Genomic DNA, 27,846 nt, shown 5'->3' on the forward strand with positions numbered 1-27,846 from the left:
TCTCATTCTGCCCTTGCCAGTGTGGCTCTTGGCTTTGGCTGGCATTATCTCCCTGGCTGTGAACAAGACCTTGAATTAGATACAAAAGGGCTAGTCTGGTTTTCAGCTTACTTGGAAAGAAGGGTCAATATTCCCATGATAATTTTGTTTAAATGCTAAATTGCTATTTGAAATGAGTTCATAGATTACATTAAGGTTCATTTCATCTTTGACAGCTAGAAATACCTGTCTTGGGGTATGAAAAAAAAAGCAAAAATGTTCATGTTTTAGGGACAGCCAGTGACTTAATAAGTGTATTTCCACAATTGCCTTCACTTGTAACTAACTAGCACATGTAGGACTTTTTAATGAGTTTAACAGGAAAGGACTCCCACATAGGTTACACACACACACACACACACACAGAGATTTTTATAACCTGGTTTAGTTTCAGCATATCTCTTCACCGAGCTTACAGAAACAAACAAAACACTAGCAAGCCATCCGACTCTCAAATGAAGGTGTATTTCACGTTAAACACAATGCGCACATCATGCAAACGAGGCATCACCACAGTCACAATGGCTCTGTGAGGTACAAGGAATCACAATGAAACAAACGTGTCATAAGATAAAGCTGTAGGAATGATGGCAAGGCAGTTTTTGCAGACAGAACCATGCTATCATTTTCTGTGTGCTTGTCATCAAAGGGATTTTTTTTCCCTGATATTCATCAAGATCAATGGCACTGCGTCGTTGGAGGCATGTATTTTATTAGGTATATATATACATACACAAACATACACAGTTTCCATAACTAATAACTTCTTAAACTGTAGCTGGTTTTAAAAGCACATGAACAAGATCACTATTGAGACCTCTTTATATCTCCTGGTTGCAAACCTCTCTTGGAATTATGGATCCTCCCAAACCACTCATTGTACAAGTCAAAAAAAATATTTCAAAGAGATCATCTCAATCCAAAAGTCACATTACGTTGCAAGAAATGAAAGTAAGAAAACACACCATTATATGGCATAAAATGTGTGGGGTATACATTCTTGTGTCATTTTTCCCTCATCCAGATATTTTTATGTTAAAGTGACATATTGGGTCCCATTCAGAGCCTCCTCATTTCAGAGCACTAGTCATTTGTGTCTGGTTTTATTAGAGTTAAGCAAACAAACAAAACCAAACTCCTGAGATCCAAGAGAAAAACAATAGCAAAAACATGAAAACCAACCAAGTACCCGGGAATGAGACATTATTCATTCATTCAATCCAAAAGCCATTCGATGGTTTGGAGGGAGTACAATTTGGAGGGTTTAAGGTGCAACATGAAAGGGTTCTAGCTATATGGAGTTACCCATGTATATGCATAATAGAACAGAAACCACTATACACTGTTTAATTACTTCCTAACTCAACCAGACTTATTATTTTAACCTCAAACGAGTAATGTGGGTCAATGCATTTTGCAGGTGGCTAAGCTTAATAATAAAGAGGGGCTTCTTGATAGTATCTTCCAACAGAGAAACCCTGGGGGGGGGGCGGAAAGGGGGACTCCTGAATTTCTTCTCCTTTTAAACAAAGACAGAGAGATACGCAGCTCAAGTTCTGTATATGTTAAGTAGAGTTTGGGTAAATGTCTAGAATATTTACAGGAAAAGACATCTAAAGGCTTATGTGCTCCAACTTTGGGAATAAGGATGGGTATAGAGTATATCTCCAGGCTGGCATCACTTAGGTTATTCAGAGGATCACTATGATAACAGAGAAGTACAGGAAGTGCTTTATCAGCAGCTGAAGCTCATAAATAGAACTGTAATATGGAACTCTGCTAAAGCCCAACAAGGCAAAAGTCTCAAGCATGGCCAGTGTTTGACATACTACCTAGGAATACAGTTATATTCAGAGTGAATCATTTGGAATCTGGAGGTTAAGGATGACAGAAGCTTCTTCCGATGGCTGGCGGCTGGGGTGTCACTAACCAGCAGCTTCACAAGTTCTCCAAACACCACCTGTGTCAAGTCAAAAACAAAACCAGGTGAGAGTAACAAAGAAGCCAAGTATTTTGCCGTTTGTGATATCTATTTTCTCTCACTAAAATTATTGCACAGTATGGGGCATTCTACCTTCTTGGTCATTTTATTTTCACTCGGCTCACACGGCATGTCTCAAGAGGAGTGCCACAGCATTTTGTATAGGACTATTCTTTTAGGTCGACCAGGTTTTCCTTGCATGGGACTGTCCTAAAACCTGCAGGATGTTTAACGTCCTGAGGTTTGCCTTCCAAATGCCAGTGATGCCCCCAGCCATGTGACAACAAGAACCGCCAACACATAGCCTGGAACCCTTGAGGCGGGGGGTGGTACCAACTCTGGTGGAGAAGAGCTTCAGCACTAGACTATATCACAAATGAAAATGTACAAGCAGCATGAACAAAATCGTTGAGATTTTTTTTTTTTTTTGTATAGGGACGTTGCACTTCTTTTAGAGACACAGGAAATAGATTTGAGGAGTCACGAATACTTTCCTAAGTCTTATGGATTTTCTGGTCCTCACAGTTCAAGAGGTAAGTGAAACGAAAGGAAATTAATTAAGTCAAGGTATGCTAACAAAAAAAAAACCCACTTCTTAGTAAGTAATAAGTCATGTAACTGTAAGGGAAATAGAATGCTCAAGTGAATTAATAGTTTAAGGGCTCAAGAAGACGGCTTCTTCTTCCAAACTAGGGATAGTTAACTCTAAAAATTACCCGTCACGTATTCCCTCCCTTGCACGTGTGAGATGAACACAACTGCTTTCCCAAGAACTGAGAAAAGGAAACTCTGAAGCGTGCTGGCCACAGGCACGAACTGAGGTCGGGTGGAAATAAGTACACAAAACACAGTGTCCTCAGTCGGGTGGCCTCCCCTCGCTTGGGAACTAAAAAGGCTGGTTGAAATCACCTCAGGCATTGCAAATTCTGTTCCAGGAGGGGAGCGACTGAAAGACTGCTGAGAATTGAAAAATGTTTTTAAGAGTTGAAAATGGAAGGAGGGGAGGCGGGGCAAGATGGCAGACTGGTGAGCTGTATGTTTTAGTTACTCCTCCAGGAAAGTAGGTAGAAAGCCAGGAACTGCGTGGACTGGACACCACAGAGCAATCTGACTTTGGGCATACTTCATACAACACTCATGAAAACGTGGAACTGCTGAGATCAGCGAAATCTGTAAGTTTTTGCGGCCAGGGGACCCGCGCCCCTCCCTGCCAGGCTCAGTCCCGTGGGACGAGGGGCTGTCAGCTCCGGGAAGGAGAAGGGAGAACTGCAGTGGCAGCCCTTATCGGAAACTCATTCTGCTGATCCAAACTCCAACCATAGATAGATGGAGACCAGACACCAGAGAATCTGAGAGCAGCCAGCCCAGCAGAGAGGAGACAGGCATAGAAAAAAAACAACACGAAAAACTCCAAAATAAAAGCGGAGGATTTTTGGAGTTCTGGTGAACATAGAAGGGGGAAGGCCCGAGCTCAGACCCTGAGGCGCATATGCAAATCCCAAAGAAAAGCTGATCTCTCTGCCCTGTGGACCTTTCCTTAATGGCCCTGGTTGCTTTGTCTCTTAGCATTTCAATAACCCATTAGATCTCTGAGGAGGGCCCCCTTTTTTTTTTTTTAATCCTTTTTTCTTTTTCGAAAACAATTACTCTAAGAAGCCCAATACAGAAAGCTTCAAAGACTTGCAATTTGGGCAGGTCAAGTCAAGAGCAGAACTAGGAGAGCTCTGAGACAAAACGCAATAATCCAGTGGCTGAGAAAATTCACTAAACACCACAACTTCCCAAGAAAAGGGGGGTGTCCGCTCACAGCCATCATCCTGGTGGACAGGAAACACTCCTGCCCATCGCCAGCCCCATAGCCCAGAACTGCCCCAGACAACCCAGTGTGACGGAAGTGCTTCAAATAACAGGCACACACCACAAAACTGGGCGTGGACATTAGCCTTCCCTGCAACCTCAGCTGATTGTCCCAGAGTTGGGAAGGTAGAGCAGTGTGAATTAACAAAGCCCCATTCAGCCATCATTTCAGCAGACTGGGAGCCTCCCTACACAGCCCAGCAGCCCAGAACTGCCCTGGGGGGACGGCACTCACCTGTGACATAGCACAGTCATCCCTCAACAGAGGACCCGGGGTGCACGGCCTGGAAGAGGGGCCCACTTGCAAGTCTCAGGAGCCATACGCCAATACCAAGGACTTGTGGGTAAGTGGCAGAGACAAACTGTGGCAGGACTGAACTGAAGGATTAGACTATTGCAGCAGCTTTAAAACTCTAGGATCACCAGGGAGATTTGATTGTTAGAGCCACCCCCCCCCTCCCTGACTGCCCAGAAACACGCCCCATATACAGGGCAGGCAACACCAACTACACACGCAAGCTTGGTACACCAATTGGACCCCACAAGACCCACTCCCCCACTCACCAAAAAGGCTAAGCAGGGGAGAACTGGCTTGTGGAGAACAGGTGGCTCGTGGACGCCACCTGCTGGTTAGTTAGAGAAAGTGTACTCCACGAAGCTGTAGATCTGATAAATTAGAGATAAGGACTTCAATTGGTTTACAAATCCTAAAAGAACCCTATCAAGTTCAGCAAATGCCACGAGGCCAAAAACAACAGAAAATTATAAAGCATATGAAAAAACCAGACGATATGGATAACCCAAGCCCAAGCACCCAAATCAAAAGATCAGAAGAGACACAGCACCTAGAGCAGCTACTCAAAGAACTAAAGATGAACAATGAGACCATAGTACGGGAGACAAAGGAAATCAAGAAGACCCTAGAAGAGCATAAAGAAGACATTGCAAGACTAAATAAAAAAATGGATGATCTTATGGAAATTAAAGAAACTGTTGACCAAATTAAAAAGATTCTGGACACTCATAGTACAAGACTAGAGGAAGTTGAACAACGAATCAGTGACCTGGAAGATGACAGAATGGAAAATGAAAGCATAAAAGAAAGAATGGGGAAAAAAATTGAAAAAATCGAAACGGACCTCAGGGATATGATAGATAATATGAAACGTCCTAATGTAAGACTCATTGGTGTTCCAGAAGGGGAAGAAAAGGGTAAAGGTCTAGGAAGAGTATTCAAAGAAATTGTTGGGGAAAACTTCCCAAATCTTCTAAACAACATAAATACACAAATCATAAATGCTCAGCGAACCCCAAATAGAATAAATCCAAATAAACCCACTCCGAGACATATACTGATCACACTGTCAAACACAGAAGAGAAGGAGCAAGTTCTGAAAGCAGCAAGAGAAAAGCAATTCACCACATACAAAGGAAACAGCATAAGACTAAGTAGTGACTACTCAGCAGCCACCATGGAGGCAAGAAGGCAGTGGCACGATATATTTAAAATTCTGAGTGAGAAAAATTTCCAGCCAAGAATACTTTATCCAGCAAAACTCTCCTTCAAAATTGAGGGAGAGCTTAAATTTTTCACAGACAAACAAATGCTGAGAGAATTTGCTAACAAGAGACCTGCCCTACTGGAGATACTCAAGGGAGCCCTACAGACAGAGAAACAAAGAAAGGACAGAGAGACTTGGAGAAAGGTTCAGTACTAAAGAGATTCGGTATGGGTACAATAAAGGATATTAATAGACAGAGGGGAAAAATATGACAGACATAAACCAAAGGATAAGATGGCTGATTCAAGAAATGCCTTCACGGTTATCACGTTGAATGTAAATGGATTAAACTCCCCAATTAAAAGATATAGATTCGCAGAATGGATCAAAAAAAATGAACCATCAATATGTTGCATACAAGAGACTCATCTTAGACACAGGGACACAAAGAAACTGAAAGTGAAAGGATGGAAAAAAATATTTCATGCAAGCTACAGCCAAAAGAAAGCAGGTGTAGCAATATTAATCTCAGATAAAATAGACTTCAAATGCAGGGATGTTTTGAGAGACAAAGAAGGCCACTACATACTAATAAAAGGGGCAATTCAGCAAGAAGAAATAACAATCGTAAATGTCTATGCACCCAATCAAGGTGCCACAAAATACATCAGAGAAACACTGGCAAAACTAAAGGAAGCAATTGATGTTTCCACAATAATTGTGGGAGACTTCAACACATCACTCTCTCCTATAGATAGATCAACCAGACAGAAGACCAATAAGGAAATTGAAAACCTAAACAATCTGATAAATGAATTAGATTTAACAGACATATACAGGACATTACATCCCAAATCACCAGGATACACATACTTTTCTAGTGCTCACGGAACTTTCTCCAGAATAGATCATATGCTGGGACATAAAACAAGCCTCAATAAATTTAAAAAGATTGAAATTATTCAAAGCACATTCTCTGACCACAATGGAATACAATTAGAAGTCAATAACCATCAGAGACTTAGAAAATTCACAAATACCTGGAGGTTAAACAACACACTCCTAAACAATCAGTGGGTTAAAGAAGAAATAGCAAGAGAAATTGCTAAATATATAGAGACGAATGAAAATGAGAACACAACATACCAAAACCTATGGGATGCAGCAAAAGCGGTGCTGAGGGGGAAATTTATAGCACTAAACGCATATATTAAAAAGGAAGAAAGAGCCAAAATCAAAGAACTAATGGATCAACTGAAGAAGCTAGAAAATGAACAGGAAACCAATCCTAAACCAAGTAGAAGAAAAGAAATAACAAGGATTAAAGCAGAAATAAATGACATAGAGAACAAAAAAACAATAGAGAGGATAAATATCACCAAAAGTTGGTTCTTTGAGAAGATCAACAAGATTGACAAGCCCCTAGCTAGACTGACAAAATCAAAAAGAGAGAAGACTCATATAAACAAAATAATGAATGAAAAAGGTGACATAACTGCAGATCCTGAAGAAATTAAAAAAATTATAAGAGGATACTATGAACAACTGTATGGCAACAAACTGGATAATGTAGAGGAAATGGACAATTTCCTGGAAACATATGAACAACCTAGACTGACCAGAGAAGAAATAGAAGACCTCAACCAACCCATCACAAGCAAAGAGATCCAATCAGTCATCAAAAATCTTCCCACAAATAAATGCCCAGGGCCAGATGGCTTCACAGGGGAATTCTACCAAACTTTCCAGAAAGAACTGACACCAATCTTACTCAAACTCTTTCAAAGCATTGAAGAAAATGGAACACTACCTAACTCATTTTATGAAGCTAACATCAATCTAATACCAAAACCAGGCAAAGATGCTACAAAAAAGGAAAACTACCGGCCAATCTCCCTAATGAATATAGATGCAAAAATCCTCAACAAAATACTTGCAAATCGAATCCAAAGACACATTAAAAAAATCATACACCATGACCAAGTGGGGTTCATTCCAGGCATGCAAGGATGGTTCAACATAAGAAAATCAATCAATGTATTACAACACATTAACAAGTCAAAAGGGAAAAATCAATTGATCATCTCAATAGATGCTGAAAAAGCATTTGACAAAATCCAACATCCGTTTTTGATAAAAACACTTCAAAAGGTAGGAATTGAAGGAAACTTCCTCAACATGATAAAGAGCATATATGAAAAACCCACAGCCAGCATAGTACTCAATGGTGAGAGACTGAAAGCCTTCCCTCTAAGATCAGGAACAAGACAAGGATGCCCGCTGTCACCACTGTTATTCAACATTGTGCTGGAAGTGCTAGCCAGGGCAATCCGGCAAGACAAAGAAATAAAAGGCATCCAAATTGGAAAAGAAGAAGTAAAACTGTCATTGTTTGCAGATGATATGATCTTATATCTAGAAAACCCTGAGAAATCGACGATACAGCTACTAGAGCTAATAAACAAATTTAGCAAAGTAGCGGGATACAAGGTTAATGCACATAAGTCAGTAATGTTTCTATATGCTAGAAATGAACAAACTGAAGAGACACTCAAGAAAAAGATACCATTTTCAATAGCAACTAAAAAAATCAAGTACCTAGGAATAAACTTAACCAAAGATGTAAAAGACCTATACAAAGAAAATTACATAACTCTACTAAAAGAAATAGAAGGGACCTTAAAAGACGGAAAAATATTCCATGTTCATGGATAGGAAGACTAAATGTCATTAAGATGTCAATTCTACCCAAACTCATCTACAGATTCAATGCAATCCCAATCAAAATTCCAACAACCTACTTTGCAGACTTGGAAAAGCTAGTTATCAAATTTATTTGGAAAGGGAAGATGCCTCGAATTGCTAAAGACACTCTAAAAAAGAAAAACGAAGTGGGAGGACTTACACTCCCTGACTTTGAAGCTTATTATAAAGCCACAGTTGCCAAAACAGCATGGTACTGGCACAAAGATAGACATATAGATCAATGGAATCGAATTGAGAATTCGGAGATAGACCCTCAGATCTATGGCCGACTGATCTTTGATAAGGCCCCCAAAGTCACTGAACTGAGTCATAATGGTCTTTTCAACAAATGGGGCTGGGAGAGTTGGATATCCATATCCAAAAGAATGAAAGAGGACCCCTACCTCACCCCCTACACAAAAATTAACTCAAAATGGACCAAAGATCTCAATATAAAAGAAAGTACCATAAAACTCCTAGAAGATAATGTAGGAAAACATCTTCAAGACCTTGTATTAGGCGGCCACTTCCTAGACTTTACACCCAAAGCACAAGCAACAAAAGAGAAAATAGATAAATGGGAACTCCTCAAGCTTAAAATTTTCTGCACCTCAAAGGAATTTCTCAAAAAGGTAAAGAGGCAGCCAACTCAATGGGAAAAAATTTTTGGAAACCATGTATCTGACAAAAGACTGATATCTTGCATATATAAAGAAATCCTACAACTCAATGACAATAGTACAGACAGCCCAATTATAAAATGGGCAAAAGATATGAAAAGACAGTTCTCTGAAGAGGAAATAAAAATGGCCAAGAAACACATGAAAAAATGTTCAGCCTCACTAGCTATTAGAGAGATGCAAATTAAGACCACAATGAGATACCATCTAACACCGGTTAGAATGGCTGCCATTAAACAAACAGGAAACTACAAATGCTGGAGGGGATGTGGAGAAATTGGAACTCTTATTCATTGTTGGTGGGACTGTATAATGGTTCAGCCACTCTGGAAGTCAGTCTGGCAGTTCCTTAGAAAACTAGATATAGAGTTACCATTCGATCCAGCGATTGCACTTCTCGGTATATACCCGGAAGATCGGAAAGCAGTGACACGAACAGATATCTGCACGCCAATGTTCATAGCAGCATTATTCACAATTGCCAAGAGATGGAAACAACCCAAATGTCCTTCAACAGATGAGTGGATAAATAAAATGTGGTATATACACACGATGGAATACTACACGGCAGTAAGAAGGAACGATCTCGTGAAACATATGACAACATGGATGAACCTTGAAGACATAATGCTGAGCGAAATAAGCCAGGCACAAAAAGAGAAATATTATATGCTACCACTAATGTGAACTTTGAAAAATGTAAAACAAATGGTTTATAATGTAGAATGTAGGGGAACTAGCAATAGAGAGCAATTAAGGAAGGGGGAACAATAATCCAAGAAGAACAGATAAGCTATTTAACGTTCTGGGGATGCCCAGGAATGACTATGGTCTGTTAATTTCTGATGGATATAGTAGGAGCAAGTTCACAGAAATGTTGCTATATTAGGTAACTTTCTTGGGGTAAAGTAGGAACATGTTGGAAGTTAAGCAGTTATCTTAGGTTAGTTGTCTTTTTCTTACTCCCTTGTTATGGTCTCTTTGAAATGTTCTTTTATTGTACGTTTGTTTTCTTTTTAACTTTTTTTTCATACAGTTGATTTAAAAAAGAAGGGAAAGTTAAAAAAAAAAAAAAAAAGAAAGAAAAACAAGGAAAAAAAAAAGATGTAGTGCCCCCTTGAGGAGCCTGTGGAGAATGCAGGGGTATTCGCCTACCCCACCTCCATGGTTGCTAACATGACCACAGACATAGGGGACTGGTGGTTTGATGGGTTGAGCCCTCTACCATAAGTTTTACCCTTGGGAAGACGGTTGCTGCAAAGGAGAGGCTAGGCCTCCCTATGGTTGTGCCTAAGAGCCTCCTCCCGAATGCCTCTTTGTTGCTCAGATGTGGCCCTCTCTCTCTGGCTAAGCCAACTTGAAAGGTGAAATCACTGCCCTCCCCGCTACGTGGGATCAGACACCCAGGGGAGTGAATCTCCCTGGCAACGTGGAATATGACTCCCGGGGAGGAATGTAGACCTGGCATCGTGGGACGGAGAACATCTTCTTGACCAAAAGGGGGATGTGAAAGGAAATGAAATAAGCTTCAGTGGCAGAGAGATTCCAAAAGGAGCCGAGAGGTCACTCTGGTGGGCACTCTTATGCACACTTTAGACAACCCTTTTTAGGTTCTAAAGAATTGGGGTAGCTGGTGGTGGATACCTGAAACTATCAAACTACAACCCAGAACCCATGAATCTCGAAGACAGTTGTATAAAAATGTAGCTTATGAGGGGTGACAGTGGGATTGGGAGGGCCATGGGGACCACACTCCACTTTGTCTAGTTTATGGATGGATGAGTAGAAAAATAGGGGAAGGAAACAAACAGACAAAGGTACCCACTGTTCTTTTTTACTTCAATTGCTCTTTTTCACTCTAATTATTATTCTTGTTATTTTTGTGTGTGTGCTAATGAAGGTGTCAGGGATTGATTTGGGTGATGAATGTACCACTATGTAATGGTACTGTAAACAATCGAAAGTACGATTTGTTTTGTATGACTGCGTGGTATGTGAATATATCTCAATAAAATGAAGATTAAAAAAAAAAAAAACTAAAGGACAAATGGGGTGGGATGGGGGGATGATTTGGGTGTTCTTTTTTCACTTTTATTTTTTATTCTTGTTCTGGTTCTTTCTGATGTAAGGAAAATGTTCAGAGATAGATTGTGGTGATGAACGCATAACTGTTATCATACTGTGGACAGTGGATTGTATATCATGGATGATTGTATGGTGTGTGAATGTATTTCAATAAAACTGAACTTAATAAAAAAAAAAAAAAGAAAATGGAAGGAGCAATTGGAATTATTCAGTTATGATGGGATTTGATGGAAGACTCTAATGATGTGTTTTCATTATTCAAAAATGAAAAAGCCCAAACTGAAATAAATCAAATGAGAGAGTGTGTATAACTAAGTGCACCGAAATGCAGGGTGGATAAAACCCATAGATATAACTGACTCAGATGAGTGTAGGTTCTAGAAGCACTTTGGGTATGATCTAAGAACAGATGTTTGCTTTGGAAGAATCCAGGACCTGTCAACAGAGGAGCAAGTTATTTGGCCTAACACTCCCCAACACACACAAATGATTCCAGATAGAACGTGGGATGTCACTGAGTAAAACTAGAGGGGAAGTCACTTCACTAACCATGTCTGGACACACTATTAAAGCCTTCTCTCCTTGCCTCTAGAAAAGGTGCAGGTGCCACTCAAGACTGCTCACTGGTCAAACCTTTAGCCAGTGCTTCTCAGCCTTGCTACAAAGGGACTCCCGTACAATGGATTTACTTGGAATCCATCTTGATTCTTGTGTGTGCAGCAGCATGTACCATACAAATATTCCTGCTTGCATCCTTCAAGTAAAATTGGCCATCTAGGAGGCTGAGTGATTTTTGTCCTATTTCCACAAACCCCAGTTTGGGAGTTATGGACTTAGAATCTCATCAAAAGATGGTACCTTTCACTAAAGGGATGTTGTTATTTGTCAACAGAAGGTGTTCAGAGTGTTTTCTTGGCCAGGGCTGTTAAATCCTTCGATCAGGTTTTTGTTACAGTCATCCAGGCTGAGATTCTCACTGGACCTCTTGGAGAACGTGGGGGGGCCAGTGAAATCTAAGAGGTCTTGGAGCGCTCGGGCATGGCCACTTCCATTTTGGTCCAGAGATATCCCAGGAATCATTTCACTCACTGGGGAAAATTCTGGGATGGAGATAAGCTCTTCTTTTGAAACAGGACTAGAAGAGATGAGAGACAGAGACAGAGAGGGGGGAGGGAGAAAGAAGGAGAAACACGGGGAGAGGTAGAGAACACAGTACAACCTATTAATTCTATTTGCAGCATTTTTGTTATACTATTCTGCTCTATTAATCTAGAGAAGATGGATATAGAGTCAGAGTTTGTATGTAACACGGGGTAAAAAACACAAGTCGGTTCCAACCTCAGAGCTGGTGGTCACAGGACCTGGTGGACGAGAACAAGGGAAGTGGACTGAGCAGGGCTGTGAAGGCTGAGAAAATAAAACCCACAGGCACCAGCACTCTACCACTGAGAAGCAAGGCACTTCCAGAACCTTGAGAATGGGAAACCAAAACAGAAAGGCTAAAAAGCTAAAAGCGAGCTGAGGACGGGCCCTAATTGACACTGGACTCCGCGTGCATGTCCCCAGGGTGTGCCGGGGGTTGCACCTTTCCAGCAGTGTGGCCTTGGGCAGGCTGCTTCTCCTCCTCCAACCTCCGTTGCCACAGCTGTAGAATGGGAAGAATAATTGCTTCTCCCTAACAGGGCTCCTGGGAGTGTGAACGTGATCGTGCTGGGGAAGAGTCCACGGGGAACGGCTGGGAGGTGGCGCTCAGTCAAGGTCAAGAGCCATTGCTAAGGACAACCAACACCTGCTGAGCTGCCTGTGGACAGAGGCCCTGTTTCTCACTCACTGCTTCCTCTCTAAAGAGTAGATTCTAATCCACCTTCACCCCCCCCCCCCCCCCCCCCCCCCCGGGCTTCATCACTGTGTCAGCCAGGAGGGCAGTGTGTTTTACAAATGAGAAAAGCCAGGCTCAGGTGAGGCATGGGCTGGGATTTGGGGCTTTCTTGACAGCCATAGTAAAGCTGCTGCCAGGTTCTTTTGTTCTTTTCTTCTTGGATGAGACCTCAGAAAAGAATCTAGAATAACCCGCTGAAAGGCAGAAGCTCAGAGAGAGGATCTGTCTCCCTGGCCTTGACCCAGTTACGGGGCAGCAGCTGATACTGCACCACTTCTGGTGTCTGGGGCCTGGGAAACTGCCTGATGCCAGAAACACCCTCCCTTTCCCTGCCTTTCCCCACCTCTGTTCCTGGAGTCCCCAAGCCCAGGGGAGAGAGAATGCCACCACAAGCCTGGGAGCCACTTCCAGGTGTCACGTCTCTCCAAACGCAGAGGTGGTGTCAGGGAGAACGCGGGGCACACACAAAGCCCCTTCCCTTTCTGGAGCCCTGGCCAATGCCATGTCAGTGTGTCCCTCCCCCACTCCCCAATCCAAAGATATAAAATAATAAGCACAGCTGGCTGAACACAGCAGCATGGATGATGTTGGGTCAACCCTTAAGACGCCTCCGTGGTTTTCTCCTGGAGGAGAGCGGCACCAGTTAGGGGAAGCCTGTCATGATGGTGGCGGTGAGGGGTGGGGCCTGGGGAGAACCAGGTGAAGGCTTCAGGGGTCCTGCCCACACTCTGCTTCCCTGACCAGGGCTGTCAGTTCCAAGGCCTCTGCCCCAATCCCCTGCTGACTTCTCGTTTTTGTCTGGGATGAACTGGCCAGTTGGAGTTACCCACAAACATGAGACCGGTTTAAGAATTCCCAAGGTGTTTAGGATCTGGGTGGACACTAGTTCCTTGATCAAGTCTCCAAGCCCAAACTGATTTAAATTCAAGACACTGGACATAGTGGATGGGCCCTGTTGGTGGCCTGCCCAGCCCCGCTTCACCCACGGGTGCACCCATCCTCCAGCTGCTGAGAGAGTTTGCTGCCTCAGATTCACAGCTTTCTCTCAAGAGCTGTCTTTGGCTGAAAGGCACCCCTAGGCCCAGGCAGCCCCCCACCCCCTGCCATAGCCCACAGTCAATGACAGACAGATATGATAGTACAACAGCCACTTCCCTTATCTCAGGGGGACACAACTCTCTGGTGGAAATTCATCCTCCAGAGCTTCCGTGGACCAGCTGAGTCTGCTTTCTTGCTCAGTGCCTTCCCCCGCCTGGTCCCGCGTCCTTCCCTCCTCTTTCTCCCGAGAGCATTCCCCCAATAAATCACACGCACGAGAATCCCTGTCCCAGGCTCTGCTTTTAGGGACCCCGACCCAAGATGCTACTATTGTACCACCAAGAGCTTTCCCATAACATTAACCAAACCTACTTTGGTTGGAGAAAAGATGAAGAAATCAACTAACAGAGGGAGGAGATGAGGGTTAAATGCCAAAGAAGTCAACATACCTCACATCCATAGACTGAACTTCTTCAGTTGAATCATCCAGACTGTTTGATTTCCCATCAAGGGCGTCGAGATGTATAAGTCCCCCGACTGGTTTAAGCCCATTAGAGCAAATGTCTTGGGGAAAAGTTTCTGGGGCAGCACGCCCCACATCATGAACTTCCTGGCAGGTGTTCAACCCATTGATTTCTAATTGAGAACACAAAGTCATTGGGTGAATCGTAAAATATCCCAAACAAAGAAATAACTGGGGAACTATATATTGAGGCAATCAATTTAATCCCTGACTTCACATCTTTTACGAAAAGAACCACAAATAACCGCTTGTAATCCCCTACACATGGGGCAAGAGAAGACAAATTACATTATCTCTGTCTATGCAGGGCTCCGGACACACCCAGGAGGCTGAATGTCACATACTGCACAGTTCTCCAGGCTCTGGGTAGCATTTTCTGGAGCCACAAGGCAAAGGAAAAATGGGAAGAGTGACTGTGAGGTGGAGATGCCTTTCCTGACTTTGGCTGCCATGGAATATTCGAACCTAAGGAATTTTAAAAATGCAAGAGAGAAAAGAACTTGACTACCCAGAAGTCTGGAAGGCAGGAGAAACTCCACAGCCCAGCAGAGTCTGTTCTTAATAAAACCTTGGCCAGCAGTTAAGCTCCCTGCAAAGTGTCTTGGGAGAGCGGATAGCCTGACTCCTGCTCCTGTGCTGGAGTGATGAGAGTAACTGAGGAAGCCCGTGGCTTTCACAAGAAACATCAAAGCCCAGGCAGGTACACTCCTCAGGGAAGAGGGAACAGGCCCTGCCCCTTCCAGTGGCACCAGTCTTAAAATCCGTAGGTGGTTTCTCCCTGCAGGAGGCTTTAAAAGAGCCCTTGCCTGCTGAAAAGAAGAACCCAAGAATCAGACCTCACACTCACCTATTTTGTTGGGGACAACTGGTTTTGTCTTATTTTCCACACACACAACAGGCTCAATCCCCACTTTAGGGTCTTCCTTCTGAAAACAAATACAGGTGGATAAAAAGATGGAAGGCTGACTTTACATAGAAAGACAAGTGATTTGTTAAATCATGAGAGGATATTTGGGATCTTGCCGGGGCAAATGATCCCTGTTCATTTGCCTGTTCCATGCTAACTTTGACTCTTCTGAGCTTATTACAGATCAGCTGTGCTCCCCTTATTGTTATATCACCATTCTCCTTGTCACTCATCAGCAACTGGCCTCTCCCCACCTCCCTTCCCCTATTTCTCTGAGGAAATCTCTTCTAGCACCACGCCTCTGAAACTCCTCTGTGAGGCTCCTCTTTCTTTTAAGTCACTTACATCCTCATTAATCTAGCCAGGAACAAAGTGGGAAGAGTCCATTTTTTCTGGGGAATACTCTCCAAGACCTACAAATTTCACTGGATGTATTCTACCATTCTTTTCTACTTAGTACATACACTATTAAAACGGTACTTTAAATTCCCTACCTTCACTTCTGGCGATACGTCACTCTTCCTTGTTCTCTTCATGATTTCATCTATTCTCTGGAACCAGGAAGAATCAAGAAAGAGGATTACAAGACCAGAACATATAAAAGTATCTGAGTCCGTTATGCAATTTCTCATTTTCCAGAAAACTCGTAAAAGGCAAATGTTGGCAAAGGATCCTGAGTATAGAATGGTTTTCCATTGGTTTTGCAGATGCACACTTCTCATCCTATGAACAAGGTCAAATGCTTAAGAAGTGGACCAGGAAATATCTAGAACCAACATTTAATTTATATCCCATCTTTCTCCTTCCTCTCCTTAGGTGACCCATAATTCAACAAATTGCCACCTGTCCCTTAAGATGACCACCCTACAGAAAGCAGGAGTGAGAGGCAGGTGAGGAAGAAAAGCCACAGACTGGGATACCATTAGAATGGATCTTTTAATCAGCCTCCTCAAACCCAACTCTGTCCATAATGACATTAAATGTAAATAGACTAATCACTCCAATTAAAAGATAAAGACTGTCAAACTGGATTTAAAAAACAAGACCTAATTACATACCATTTACAAGAGAAATACAAGGACACCAGAGGTTCAAAGTAAAAGAATGGGAAAAGATTTACCATGCAAATGCTAATCATAAAAAAGTTGGGGTGGCTATATTATAGCAGACAAAGTAGACTTTGGGACAAGAAGTATTACTAGAGTTAAAGAAGGACAGTTCGTTATGATAAAGGGGGTCAATTCAACAGGAAAATGTACAATGCAAAATGTATATTCACCAAACAATAGGGTTTCAAAATATATCCAGCAAAAATGGACAGAACTAAAAGGAGAAATAAACAAATTCATAATCACAGATGGGGCTTTTAATACTCCTCTCTCAGTAACTGATAAAACACAATGACAAAAAAATCAATACAGATGCAGAATATCTGAACAGCACTATCAACCAACTTGTCCTACTTGACACTTATAAGAGCACTCCACCCCACAACTGCACAACAAAATGGGGCTTATTTCCTGTTTTTGTCTCACCCTAAGTCCTCCTGATCCCTTAGCCCTTACCTTCTTCCTCTCCAGCCGCTCCTGCTCAATCTGCAGCATGATTTGTTCTCTTTCTAGACGCATCTGTTTAGCTGCCTCCTGGGCCTTTGCTTCTGCTGCTTCTTTCTGATAGAAACAAGCAAACCGAGGCACAGGTTTTATTCAGCTAAGAAAACACTGTCGTAATTCCCTGGGGGGTTGCACATTCCTTCAACTTATCATCTGCCCGAGTAGGTGCTGCTCCAACATTCAACGTAGATTGACACGACCTGCTCTATGACGTGGCAGACAGGGTTGGTGCCCCATTGGTATACTCTTGGTCCACTGTGCAAATCATCTGCAGACAGTTCCTATCTGCGGCCCAGGTCTTCTTGTCTCCGAGGACAGTCCTGGCCATGGAGTGTACATGTGGTCAGGGAGTTTCAAGAAGTTAACTCCCCTGGGGGCAACCCTCAACAGCAAGGGGCAGGAGTTAGTAGATAAATACCCCAGCTTCTTCACTCCTCAGAGGGATAATTCTAAGACATGTTCCAGTCTCTCAGCGGGTCCCGATGGGACTGAGTCCCAGTTGCCCACAGAAACCTACTCGTCACTCCATCCTTTATTGTTTTTCCTCTCACTCCCCACTAGCTTTGTGGGACATCCCCCAAATAAACTACTTGCCGGCAAATCATTCTCTAAGGGTCAGGGTCTGCCTTTGGGGGAAGACAAACTGACACTGAGCAATTATGATCAAGGTCACTTTTGTTGCCCAAAGTAACTTATATTTAATAACTGGCCCAGACAGTTAAAAACAACTTCAAGTAACTATTATGAGTCATTCAGATTTAACATATTTTATGTAAGATTAAGGCCCTTGAATACCTGAGGACTTATACTATACCTGCTTTTCGAGCATGGCTTTTTCTTGCTTTTCTTTTTCTTGCTTTTCTTTCAATGACAGCTCCTCCTCAGCCTTCCACTTGGCCTCCTCTTCTGCCTTTCTTTTCTCTTCCTCTTCCTGCCGCTTCTTTTCCTCTTCCTGTTTACGGGCTTCTTCTAGATGACGTCTTTCCTCCTCTGCCTTTCTTTTCAATTCCTCTCTCTCCAGCCTTTTGAGAACATAACTGTTGTTAGACGAAGACATGCTCAAAAGGCAAACTGCCAAGGAAACGTGTGCTGATAGCAGAGTGCTGTTCGACAGGTTAATCAATACATGCATTTGAATTAGTACCCACTTAACCGAAGGACTCGTTCTTCCCAGAAATCCATCTTTCAATCTATAATCCACAGAGTTACAAAAACTTATTAAACAAGGTTGCTTTTGCATTCCGTAATACAAAGATTAAAGATGAATGGATTTATGAAATAAACTGTAGCGAAGACACAAATGTTCCCTAGTCAATCTACAAAGGACCACAAGGAGATAGGAAGCCAATCCCACCATTCTTACTTAACGACGATTCTTTAAAAACTGAGCAGAATAAATATTTAAAACTGACTGAAGCTAGAAAAAACTGGAAGTGTTTCACTGGCCACAAATATGCCAGTCAGACATTTAAGAGCAGTGATTATGAGTGAAGTCACTTTGGATTCTAATTGGTATATGACCTCTGAAGTAGCATATGGAAGAAAAAGCTCAATGGGAATTTGGCATTTAATATGGAAATTAAATCAAAAGCATCTATTTTCAATTATTTTGGTGATTTTGGCTTTTATCCTTTGCTATATCAAACTTAAACGGCATTTAGACATCTTTCATCCATGGAGGAATGGTTCACAAAGTAATGATAAAAGATCTCTAAACAGTAGGGGAGAATTCTGTAATGTCTAAGGCCTTTTTTTTTTTTTTTTAACGTTTCTAATGTTCTTCCTCCTCACATGTGCATAACTTTCCTTACGTATTAAACAATGTGGACAATTATACTTACCTTGCAAAGTTTAACTGACAGGCAATATGACATATGGGTAAGACCTGATTGTACCACCTGCTGTGTGGCCTTTGGAAAGTCATTCAACATTTCTGATGTTCATTTTAAAATGAGAATAACTCTACTGCTGTTCTTGTGAGAATTAAATGAGATAATGCATGGGAAGCAGTACAATGCCTGGCCCTAGGAGGAAGTCTCAAATGTTAGTTTTACAGTTCAAAAAGAATCTTTCTCCAACCCCCAATGTCCTTTTAAGTGCATCTATAAGTCTTCATTTGCGTTTCAGAAATGATCTTCTCTTGGAACCATGTGTCACTGGCTTACTAGGGTGCTGTGTTTTATTGTTCTAAAAAGGCCAAGACTTAAAAAGAGTCTCCTGCCATCCTAATGGTCGGCTTCAGGAACTGTGGTGGCTAATTGCCTATGTGTCACCAAAGAAATTTTAAAAGGTAAAGAGATTACTTAAAGACATTAGCCCAAGGTAATGAAACAGTATGCTGATAATATGTTCTGTGTCAGCAGAGGCTGCAGTGCCCAAAAGCATTGCTGGAACAACTGAAATTATTAACAAATATTCTGGAGAACTCTGGAGAGGAGCCATGTGGGGCTCAATCAGAACAAGGCTCCAGTTCTCTTAGATTCCAGTTCTCTTAGATTCCTACATGAAAGGCTAAGTTATGTCCGACCCAGGATTTTCAAAACCGTACATGGGGATAACAAGATTTATCCCAAGGTTAACCAGAGCACTGTTTCATTTCTTGCCCATTTTCTAAGGAACTAGTTGTGACTGTCCCAGAAAAGCACTTAACATACAAAGGGCACTCTGTGTATTAACAAACACACAAAGGAATTCACAAAGGGCGGGTTATCTTCATCTTCAGGATCTAAAAGCCCCCTCTATTTCTTCGTTTCCCATCAGGACTTCAGAGGTAGCTCCCAAGGCTCTGTCACCTTCAATTATCACCTGCAGCTTCAATTCCTCCCCCAAAGGCCCGTTAAACTCTGCTCATCCCTTCCACTGGCCTGCAGAGAAAGCACGTCCTCTCCCAGGCAGAAGTCCTCCCGCGCACCGCGCCTTGCTTTCTCCAGTAGCTGAAAACTGGCTTTCCAGTTTCCCCCAATCTGAGGGGGAAAGCAGGCCCCTCAGACTCCTCTCTGGGGACGAGCATTCCTTCTCACCTGGCTGAAGGAACCGGAGCGAACTGCATGTCACCATTTTCCCGCCGCCCCTCTGCTGTAGGCTGACCCCACCCCACCGCCCTTGCCTTCATGACTGGTTTCCCTCCAGAGTTTGCTGCACCTGTAATATCTACACGCATTTCTGTCACCCTCCCGGACCTTGTTCCTGTCACCCGCCTCAAGTCCACCCCGTATTCTTCATCACCGTCACCGGCCATTGGGGAGGGTTCTCATGTAACACCCCCCATCCCTCATGCTCCCCCCGGCTTCCTTTTGTTTCCCTCTTTCCCATCAGCTAGAGGACACCTCACACCACATCACTGATGCGTGCTCAGGTCATTGTTGACTCCTCTCATGCACTTAAAGATCTGCATTTTAAAAAGTTTAACCTTCAACATCCTAAACTCTCAAATAAACTCCTTTGATTTGACCCAGTCCACTTGTGTCTGCACCCCTCTTCTCTCAGGGCCCAGTCCCTCCTGGGCTGCCAAGGAAGTAGTTAAAGGGAAGCTCAAACAAGGCCCAGTGGCCCTCTGCCCTGGAACCTTATGGGAAAAGTCCCAACAAGCCTCTACCTTTTCCTGATTTTCATCATTCTTCTCTTTAGTTGATGGCATTTACCAACCAATCACAGAGAAGACTCAGGCCACCTGTCTGGGCCTCCTCAACAGCTTTCCTCCATGGCATCGCTGCTCGAAACGTCCCCTTACCTTCCTCTGTTTAGATGCAAGGGATGGTGAACTCCTCCCCTCGTGTTATGAACTCCACACCCTCCCTAGCCTCCTTGCTTGTTCCTCCCATTACTTCCTCTCTTCCTTCTGGAAGATGTCCTTCCACACACACCTTCCTATTGTCTACAAAAATGCTCTGGTTTTGGGCATCCCAAACAAGTTGCTAGGTACCCCCCTCTCCCCAGCTTTTCACTCAGGAACCTCTGGAAGCCCAGCTTACAGTCAGTGCCTCCACCCTCAGCCTCTTTCAATCTGGTTTATGTCTCTAGCATTCTTCTTGAAATGCTGCCTCCAAAATCCCTGTTCATCTCCTCAAGAGCCTTCTCTCGGCCCTGGCCAACTCTCGCAGGTGCCGACAGCATGCGTGAGGCTGTCACCGTTGCCCTGACTCCCCCCTCCTCCTGGAACTCGCTTCCTGCCTCAGCTGGCACTGTGGACTGCCCTACACCCAACAGCCCCTGCCTGCCCTGGCTATCGCCCCAACAGCCCTTGAACCTGTGGGCAGTCGCTGAGGAGCTCTGCCTGCGGCTCCAGGCCACATAACACCCAGAAACACTTGCTTGGCCACCCAGCTGCAGCCTGGCCATGTGCCTTCGCTCACAGGGGGTGCTGGCTTACTTGAACATCTTTCTAAGGGCGCCTCTAACATCTATTTGAGCTTCTCAATGGGACATAAAGTGATCCATTTCTGAATCCGAGAGTCAGATCTCTTGCTTCCTAGTTTCTGCCAGTGCCTCCCTCAGAGGCAATGCTGGGTTATAGGATTACTCGTCCTGGATTCCAAGAGAACACTGATGTCACTGCTAGTTGGGACTAGAACAGCTTTTCTCTCCTTCCTAGGGCCTGGTTGTCTGGGCTACCAGTGAGCCCTTCACTGCTGGGTGGTTTCATGGCCCATCCCTGACTTGGATAGAGTTTCCCTCCTCAGGGTGTGACAATAACTGGGCTTTCCACAGTTGGGGTCAAGTGTCTTTATTGTTCTCTCTACTCTCCCATTAGCAAGCACATTTCTGTGGCTTTAACTATTGACTCTAAACACAAAACAGACGTGAGGTATGATCCTACTCCAAGAGGTGTCCGCTGTGTTCCAGCCCCAGGCTGTCTGGCGCTTTCCTTTCTCACCTCCCACGTGGTGCTATGCAAAGCTTCATATTCTGGCAAGAGAGAGGAAAACTGGTTTGGGGTCAAGTGTACTGCTCTTAATTTTTACACAGGCCACAGGCTTCAATTTCATGTTTCCAATCACCTGCATATTTTGCAGGCACCTTAAACTTACATTTATCTAAAATTGAATGGGAGAAACTAAGATGGCGGCTAGGTGAGACAGGACAAAGGAACACTTCCATGAAAAACACTAGATAAGGACCAGAGAGTGACCCAGAATACCGGTTACAGTGATGTGCCAGCTGGACGAGATCTGCTAGTTCCCAGGGGCTGTATACTTGGTGAAACTGGGAGTCTGCATTCTGAAACGAGTGAGTAAGCTGGCTGGAAGTCCCGCAGCCACGCGGCAATCTGGGGAAGCCAGGGTTTGGCGTCTGGAGACCAAAGGGCTCTTTTAATAAAAAAATAAAAAAAAAAAAAAAAAAAGGGAAAAACCCAGGAGCGGCTGCAGCTATGATTGTGGGAACCACGCAGTAAAACACAGCAAGAAGGGGCTGGGCCGGCCTCTCGGTGTCTGGCCTGGAGGATAGTCCGCTGCAGATATCCCTGGGGCTGGGGGAACGAAGGGGAGAGCCAGAAGCTGAAAGAAACCCTGCGGCTAGCAGCTCGCTCCCGGGAGGGCTGGATAAACTCCTGCCCGGGGCCGTGCCCACAGCCCAGAGCCCCGCCAGTTGTCCCGGAGCTGGGAAGGAGGAACTGTGCGAGGAGGGGGGTGTGGAGATGCCCCGTTTGGCCATTTTTGCATAAGGCTGAAAGCGAGCCGGCATGACCCGGCGGCCCGGGGCGTCCCTTGAGGGACGGCGTGCACTGGTGACGTAGCATGGCATTCCCTCGGCAGAGGTCCTGGAGGATCACGGCTGGGCGAGGGGACCCGCTCGGAGAACCCAGGGACGCTACGCCAAGTCCGGTGGTTTGTGGGACAGCGAGAGAAAGGGGCTGGGGCTGAAATGAAATGAAGGCTTGGACTCTTGCGGCAGCCTTGAATCTCTGGGAACTGGGGGGATTTGAATATTGAGGCTGTCCTTCCTCCCTGGGCACCCGTACAAGCACCCCGCATTCAGGGCCGACGGCTCCAGCAACACACCCAGGCTGAGTTCTCCAGCTGGACCGCACAAGAATCATTTCCCCACACCCTGCGGGGACAAGGTGGAGAACTGACTAGAGAGGTATAGGTGACTCACAGACGCCATCTGCTGGTTAGTTAGAGAAAGTGTACGTCACCAAACTGTTTCTGAAAAATCAGATAGGTTTTTTTTTACAACTAGAAAGAACCCTGTCGAGCAGAACAAATGCCAAGAGGCAAAAAACAACAGAAAATCTCAATGCATACGATAAAACCAGATGATATGGAGAATCCAACTCCAAACACACAAATCAAGTTATCAGAAGAAACAAAGTACCTCGCAGAATTAATCAAAGAAATACAATCGAGGAACGAAAACATGGCAAAAGATTTAAAGGACATCAAGAAGACCATGGCCCAGAATATAAGCAACATAAAGAAGACCCTAGAAGAGCATAAAGAAGACATTGCAAGAGTAAATGAAAAAACAGAAGACCTTATGGAAATAAAAGAAACTGTTGGACAAATTAAAAAGACTCTGGTATTCACAATACAAGACTAGAGGAAGCCGAACAACATCTCAGTGTCCTAGAAGTCCACAGAACAGAAAATGAAAGAACAAAAGAAAGAATGGAGAAAAAAATTGAAAAAATCAAAATGGATCTCAGGGATACGACAGATAAAATAAAATGTCCAAACTTAAGACTCATTGGTGTCCCAGAAGGGGAAGAGAAGGGTAAAGGTCTAAGAAAGAGTATTCAAAGAAATTGTTGGGGAAAACTTCCCCAACCTTCTACACAATATAAATACACAAAGCATAAATGCCCAGTGAACTCCAAATAGAATAAATCCAAATAAACACACTCCGAGACATATTTTGATCAGACTCTCAAATACTGAAGAGAAGGAGCAAGTTCTGAAAGCAGCAAGAGAAAAGCAATTCACCACATACAAAGGAAACAACATAAGACTAAGTTGTGACTACTCAGTGGCCACCATGGAGGCAAGAAGGCAGTGGCATGATACATTTAAAATTCTGAGAGAGAAAAATTTCCAACCAAGAATACTTTATCCAGCAAAACTCTCCTTCAAATTTGAGGGAGAGCTTAAATTTTTCACAGACAAACAAATGCTGAGAGACTTTGCCAATAAAAGACCTGCCCTACTTCAGATTCTAAAGGAAGCCCTACCAACAGAGAAACAACAGAAAGGAGAAAGAGATATAGAGAATTTTAACAGACATATATAGTACCTTACATCACAAAGCACCAGGACACTCATTTTTCTCTAGTGATCACGGATCTTTCTCCAGAAGGGACCATAAGCTGGGACATAAAACAAGCCTCAAGAAATTAAAAAAAAAAAATTGAATATACTCAAAGCACATTCTCCAACCATAATGGAATACAAATAGAAGTCAATAATTTTTGAACTGTAACTCCACTATTTACTTCCTACATGATATAAATTATACAAACTCTAATGACAAATCAGTGGTTTTGAACTCAATGTAAAATATGTAATTTTAGACAACTATATAAAGGTGGGGGAATGGAGGAGTATCGGAACACAGTTTATGTGTCCTATTGAAGTGAAGGTGGTATCAAAGAAAAACAAGATTGATATGGATTTAAGAGGTTAATTTTAACCCCCACAGCAAACACAAAGAAATTATCAGAGAATATAACCATAGAGATGAAATGTAGAGTTTGGGTTAAGAGAAATGGGGGAAGGGGCAATGGGGAGTTAAGAAATGAGTGTGGAGTTGCTGTTTGAGGTGAAGGGAAATTTCTAGTAATGGATGGTGGGAAAGAGCATTACAACATTCTAAATGTGATTAATCCCACTAATGGAATGCTAGGGAGGGGGTGGAATGGGAAGATTTAGGCTGTATATATGTTTCCACAACTGAGAAAAAAAAAAAAGACAGTCTAAATAGATGATGATTGAATGCCAAGGATGAACTTGGATGGGATTGGAGGATAGAGGACAGGTGGCTCAAAGGGACACAGTTGAGACATAAGGTAAAGGAAATATAGAATGTAAGCTTTGTATCATTGTTGAATCTCTTGTACTTCGTAGCTGCGCTTAATGGGATTGCATAAAAGAATGTTCTTGTTCATGGGAAGTGTATACGTGAATTTTAGTGTATGTTCAAGGATGTGTGCAGCTAGCTCTCATGTTCAGAAGACAGAGCAACAGATGATGGATGATAGGGAGGGAGGGAAAGAAATAGCTATGTGACAGCATGTTAAGGTTGGTGGATTGAGCTATCAGGGGAGGGGGGTCAGGGTATGATGGAATTCTTTGTATGGGGTTAGTATTGTTTTTGCAACTGTTCCTATAACTTTGAATTTATTTCAAAATAAAAAAAAAGGATATCAGGGAACCAATGAATGAGCAATATCAGAACCTTACTAAAGAGTTCAAAATTTTAAAATTGAACCAAAGAGTACTACTGGAATTGAAGCCTGCAGTAGTTGAACAAAATTTCTCTGGAGGGTTTCAGAGCAGATTGGAGTTGGTGGAAGAAAGAATCAGTGAACTTGAAAACAAGACACTTGAAATGAATCAGTTTGAGGAGCAGAAAGAAAAGAATTATAAAATTGACAATAACATGACACCCCTGGGACACCATCAAGCATAAAATATACACATTATGGAAGCCCACGAAGGAGAAGGAGAGAAATTGATAGAAAGACTTCTCAAAGTAACAAGGACTGAGAACTTCCTAAACTTAGCAAAAGACATGAATATACACATCTAAGAAGCCAGAGAATATGAAATGGATAAACATGAAGAACATTACATGTTGTCAAATAATGATCTCAGTTTTGTAAAGAGCAAGAGAAAGCAATGTGCTTGATGCAAGGAAGTCACAATTAGAGGGAGTGCTGATTTCTCTTCAGAAAACATGGAGGCAAAAGGGCAGTGGGTAGAAATAAACTGCTGATAGAAAACAACTGCCAACCAAGAATTTTATACCTGGTGAGACTTTCTTTCAAAAATGAGAGAGAGATTAAGACATTCACAGATAAAAGCTGAGGGAGTTCATCACCACTATAACTGCCTTACAAGCAATGCTAAAGGGAGTTCTTCAGACTGAAAGGAAAGGACACCAGACAGGGGTTCAAAGCAGCATAAAGAAATAATATCTGTGGAAAAGGTAACCATTTGGGAATTAAAAATGCCAGTATTTATTGTAGTGTAAAAAAAAATTGAATGGATAAGTTTTATCCTCTAAAACCAATTATTCTTGTCCTTCTTACCTATGTTTCCAGGTGTACCGTTCTCCTAGGTCCTTGGAATCAAGCCTCAGCATCACCTTTGAATTTGCCTGTGTTCTCCTGAGTTGTGAAAGTCTGTAGACTTGAGCTAGACAACCTGACTTGAGCCCTTCTCCTCGCTTTTCCAGTCCTCCTGTCCTCATACTACTTTAGCCCTTATATTCTTAACCTACTATTGCAATAGTTTCTTACTTGGGCCTTTCCTTCCTCCTCCTTCCTTGTACATTTACTGAGTGCCAGGCACCAGGGATCCGAAGACGGTCTCCCAGCCCCGTAAAGTGCTTACTAGGGGGAAATAGGCCTGTAAGCAAATGAGGCTTTGCTAAGTCAGCTGTAAGCAGATTCAGTAAGGGTGCAGAGTGGGAGGAGTGGTCACTCTATCTCGGGTGTGGGAGGGGAAGCAAAGCCTGACCTGAGTCTGGAGAAATGAAGAGGCATCTGGGCAAGAAGGCATGCGAGTCCATGTGGGGGCCTGGTATAAGCAGAGATGTGGCTGGAGAGATAGGGTGTGTATGTGGGGGCGGGGCGGGGAGGTCAGGGAGGTTTGTGCGCTGGTGCCCAGGGCAGAAGGAAGGTGGAGGGGGTGAGTGTGGACGCCAGAGAGGCGGGCAGTGGCCAGTTCATGGAAGACTTAAAGGCCCGTTGATGGGTTTGGATGGATCCCATGTGGTCAAGAAGTCACTGGCTTGTTTAAGGACAGGAGCAGGACCACCACACTCATTTTACACAGATCACCATGGACACTGAGTGGACAATGGACATGGCCTGGGAGGCCTAAAGCAGAGACACAGTCCAGGTTGGAGACAGCAGGGGTTGCAGCTCAGGAGGAGCGGCGGGACGAGTGGGAATGGGGAGGAGATGCTCACAAGGCAGTCCAGATGGGACCTCACAACCAACAGGATGGGGGTCCGGAGGGGAAGGCAAGGCAAGAGTTGTCAGTTGGCTCAGAGACTTCAGACTGGGTACCTGAGAAGGTGGGGGTGCAGAGCCCCTGAAAGAAAGAGGGACTACAGGAGAAGATAAGTTCTGCTTTGGAAATGATGAATGGGAGATGTGTATGGGACAATGTTCTATGGATTTGTGCTGTTCAACACTGTAGCTACCAGCCCCACATGGCTACAAGCACTTGAAATGTGGCAAGTTGACTGAGGAACTGATTTTTCATTTTAATTAATTGAGAGAGAGGGAGAGAGACAGACAGAGACAGAGAGCAGGCCACAAGCACGGATTCAGGAGTCATCAGCATGCATGTGTTCTTTAGGGTCTCCCTTGTTCCAGGAAATATTTAAGTTGTACAAAACAGGATGACATTAGCTTTTAAAAATAGATTTAAAAAAAAAGAAAGAGAAACAAAACAAAAAACAGATGATGAAATAAAGCAAAGAGAAAATGAGGGTAGAGGGGGAGATGAGAGCAGAGTTGGTTTAGCACCCTAAGAGCTCAACATGAAACCTCTGTGTGAAATGGGAGCCCCAACCTACTGAAGCCAGAGGAAACTGGCAGCTTGATGGGGACAATGGTGGAGTAGGGGGGAGAACGTTGCTCAAGGGGTCTTGCTAGGACTGAGGACTGTGAGCCCAAGCGACAGTTAAGGGGATAAAGAGCAGACAGAGAGGACTGAGAAGGAAAGACTGGAGAGGCCCAAGAAGCAAGGGCAAGCTGGACAAGGTCAAAGCCAACAAAGACGTCCATTAGGAGTCTGGCTGGCTGGCTGGCAATTAGGAGGAATGGT

General features: G+C 43.5%; 1 protein-coding gene across 15 annotated transcripts in view; it reads right to left on the reverse strand.

The window, feature by feature from the left end:
• Window positions 1–587: 587 nt before the first annotated feature.
• The window catches only part of MAP7D2 (MAP7 domain containing 2), a 49,257-nt gene continuing 21,998 nt past the window's right edge, over window positions 588–27,846 (reverse strand). For 2 of the 15 annotated variants that reach the window (XM_037822285.1, XM_037822283.1), the window contains exons 9-15: window positions 17,664–17,871; window positions 16,802–16,906; window positions 15,731–15,787; window positions 15,177–15,255; window positions 14,256–14,442; window positions 11,748–12,024; window positions 592–1,999 (exon numbers count right to left, since the gene is read on the reverse strand). In XM_037822285.1, coding sequence (XP_037678213.1) covers window positions 11,775–12,024; window positions 14,256–14,442; window positions 15,177–15,255; window positions 15,731–15,787; window positions 16,802–16,906; window positions 17,664–17,871 — 886 coding nt within the window. In that variant the 3' untranslated portion in view covers window positions 592–1,999; window positions 11,748–11,774. Of the gene's footprint in view, window positions 2,000–11,747; window positions 12,025–14,255; window positions 14,443–15,176; window positions 15,256–15,730; window positions 15,788–16,801; window positions 16,907–17,663; window positions 17,872–27,846 lie in introns of all 15 variants that reach the window. The other 13 variants (XM_037822284.1, XM_037822286.1, XM_037822294.1 and 10 more) reach the window with 10 other exon arrangements.

This window comes from Choloepus didactylus, chromosome X, assembly GCF_015220235.1.
Source record: "Choloepus didactylus isolate mChoDid1 chromosome X, mChoDid1.pri, whole genome shotgun sequence".
NCBI classification, from domain to species: Eukaryota; Metazoa; Chordata; class Mammalia; order Pilosa; family Megalonychidae; genus Choloepus; species Choloepus didactylus.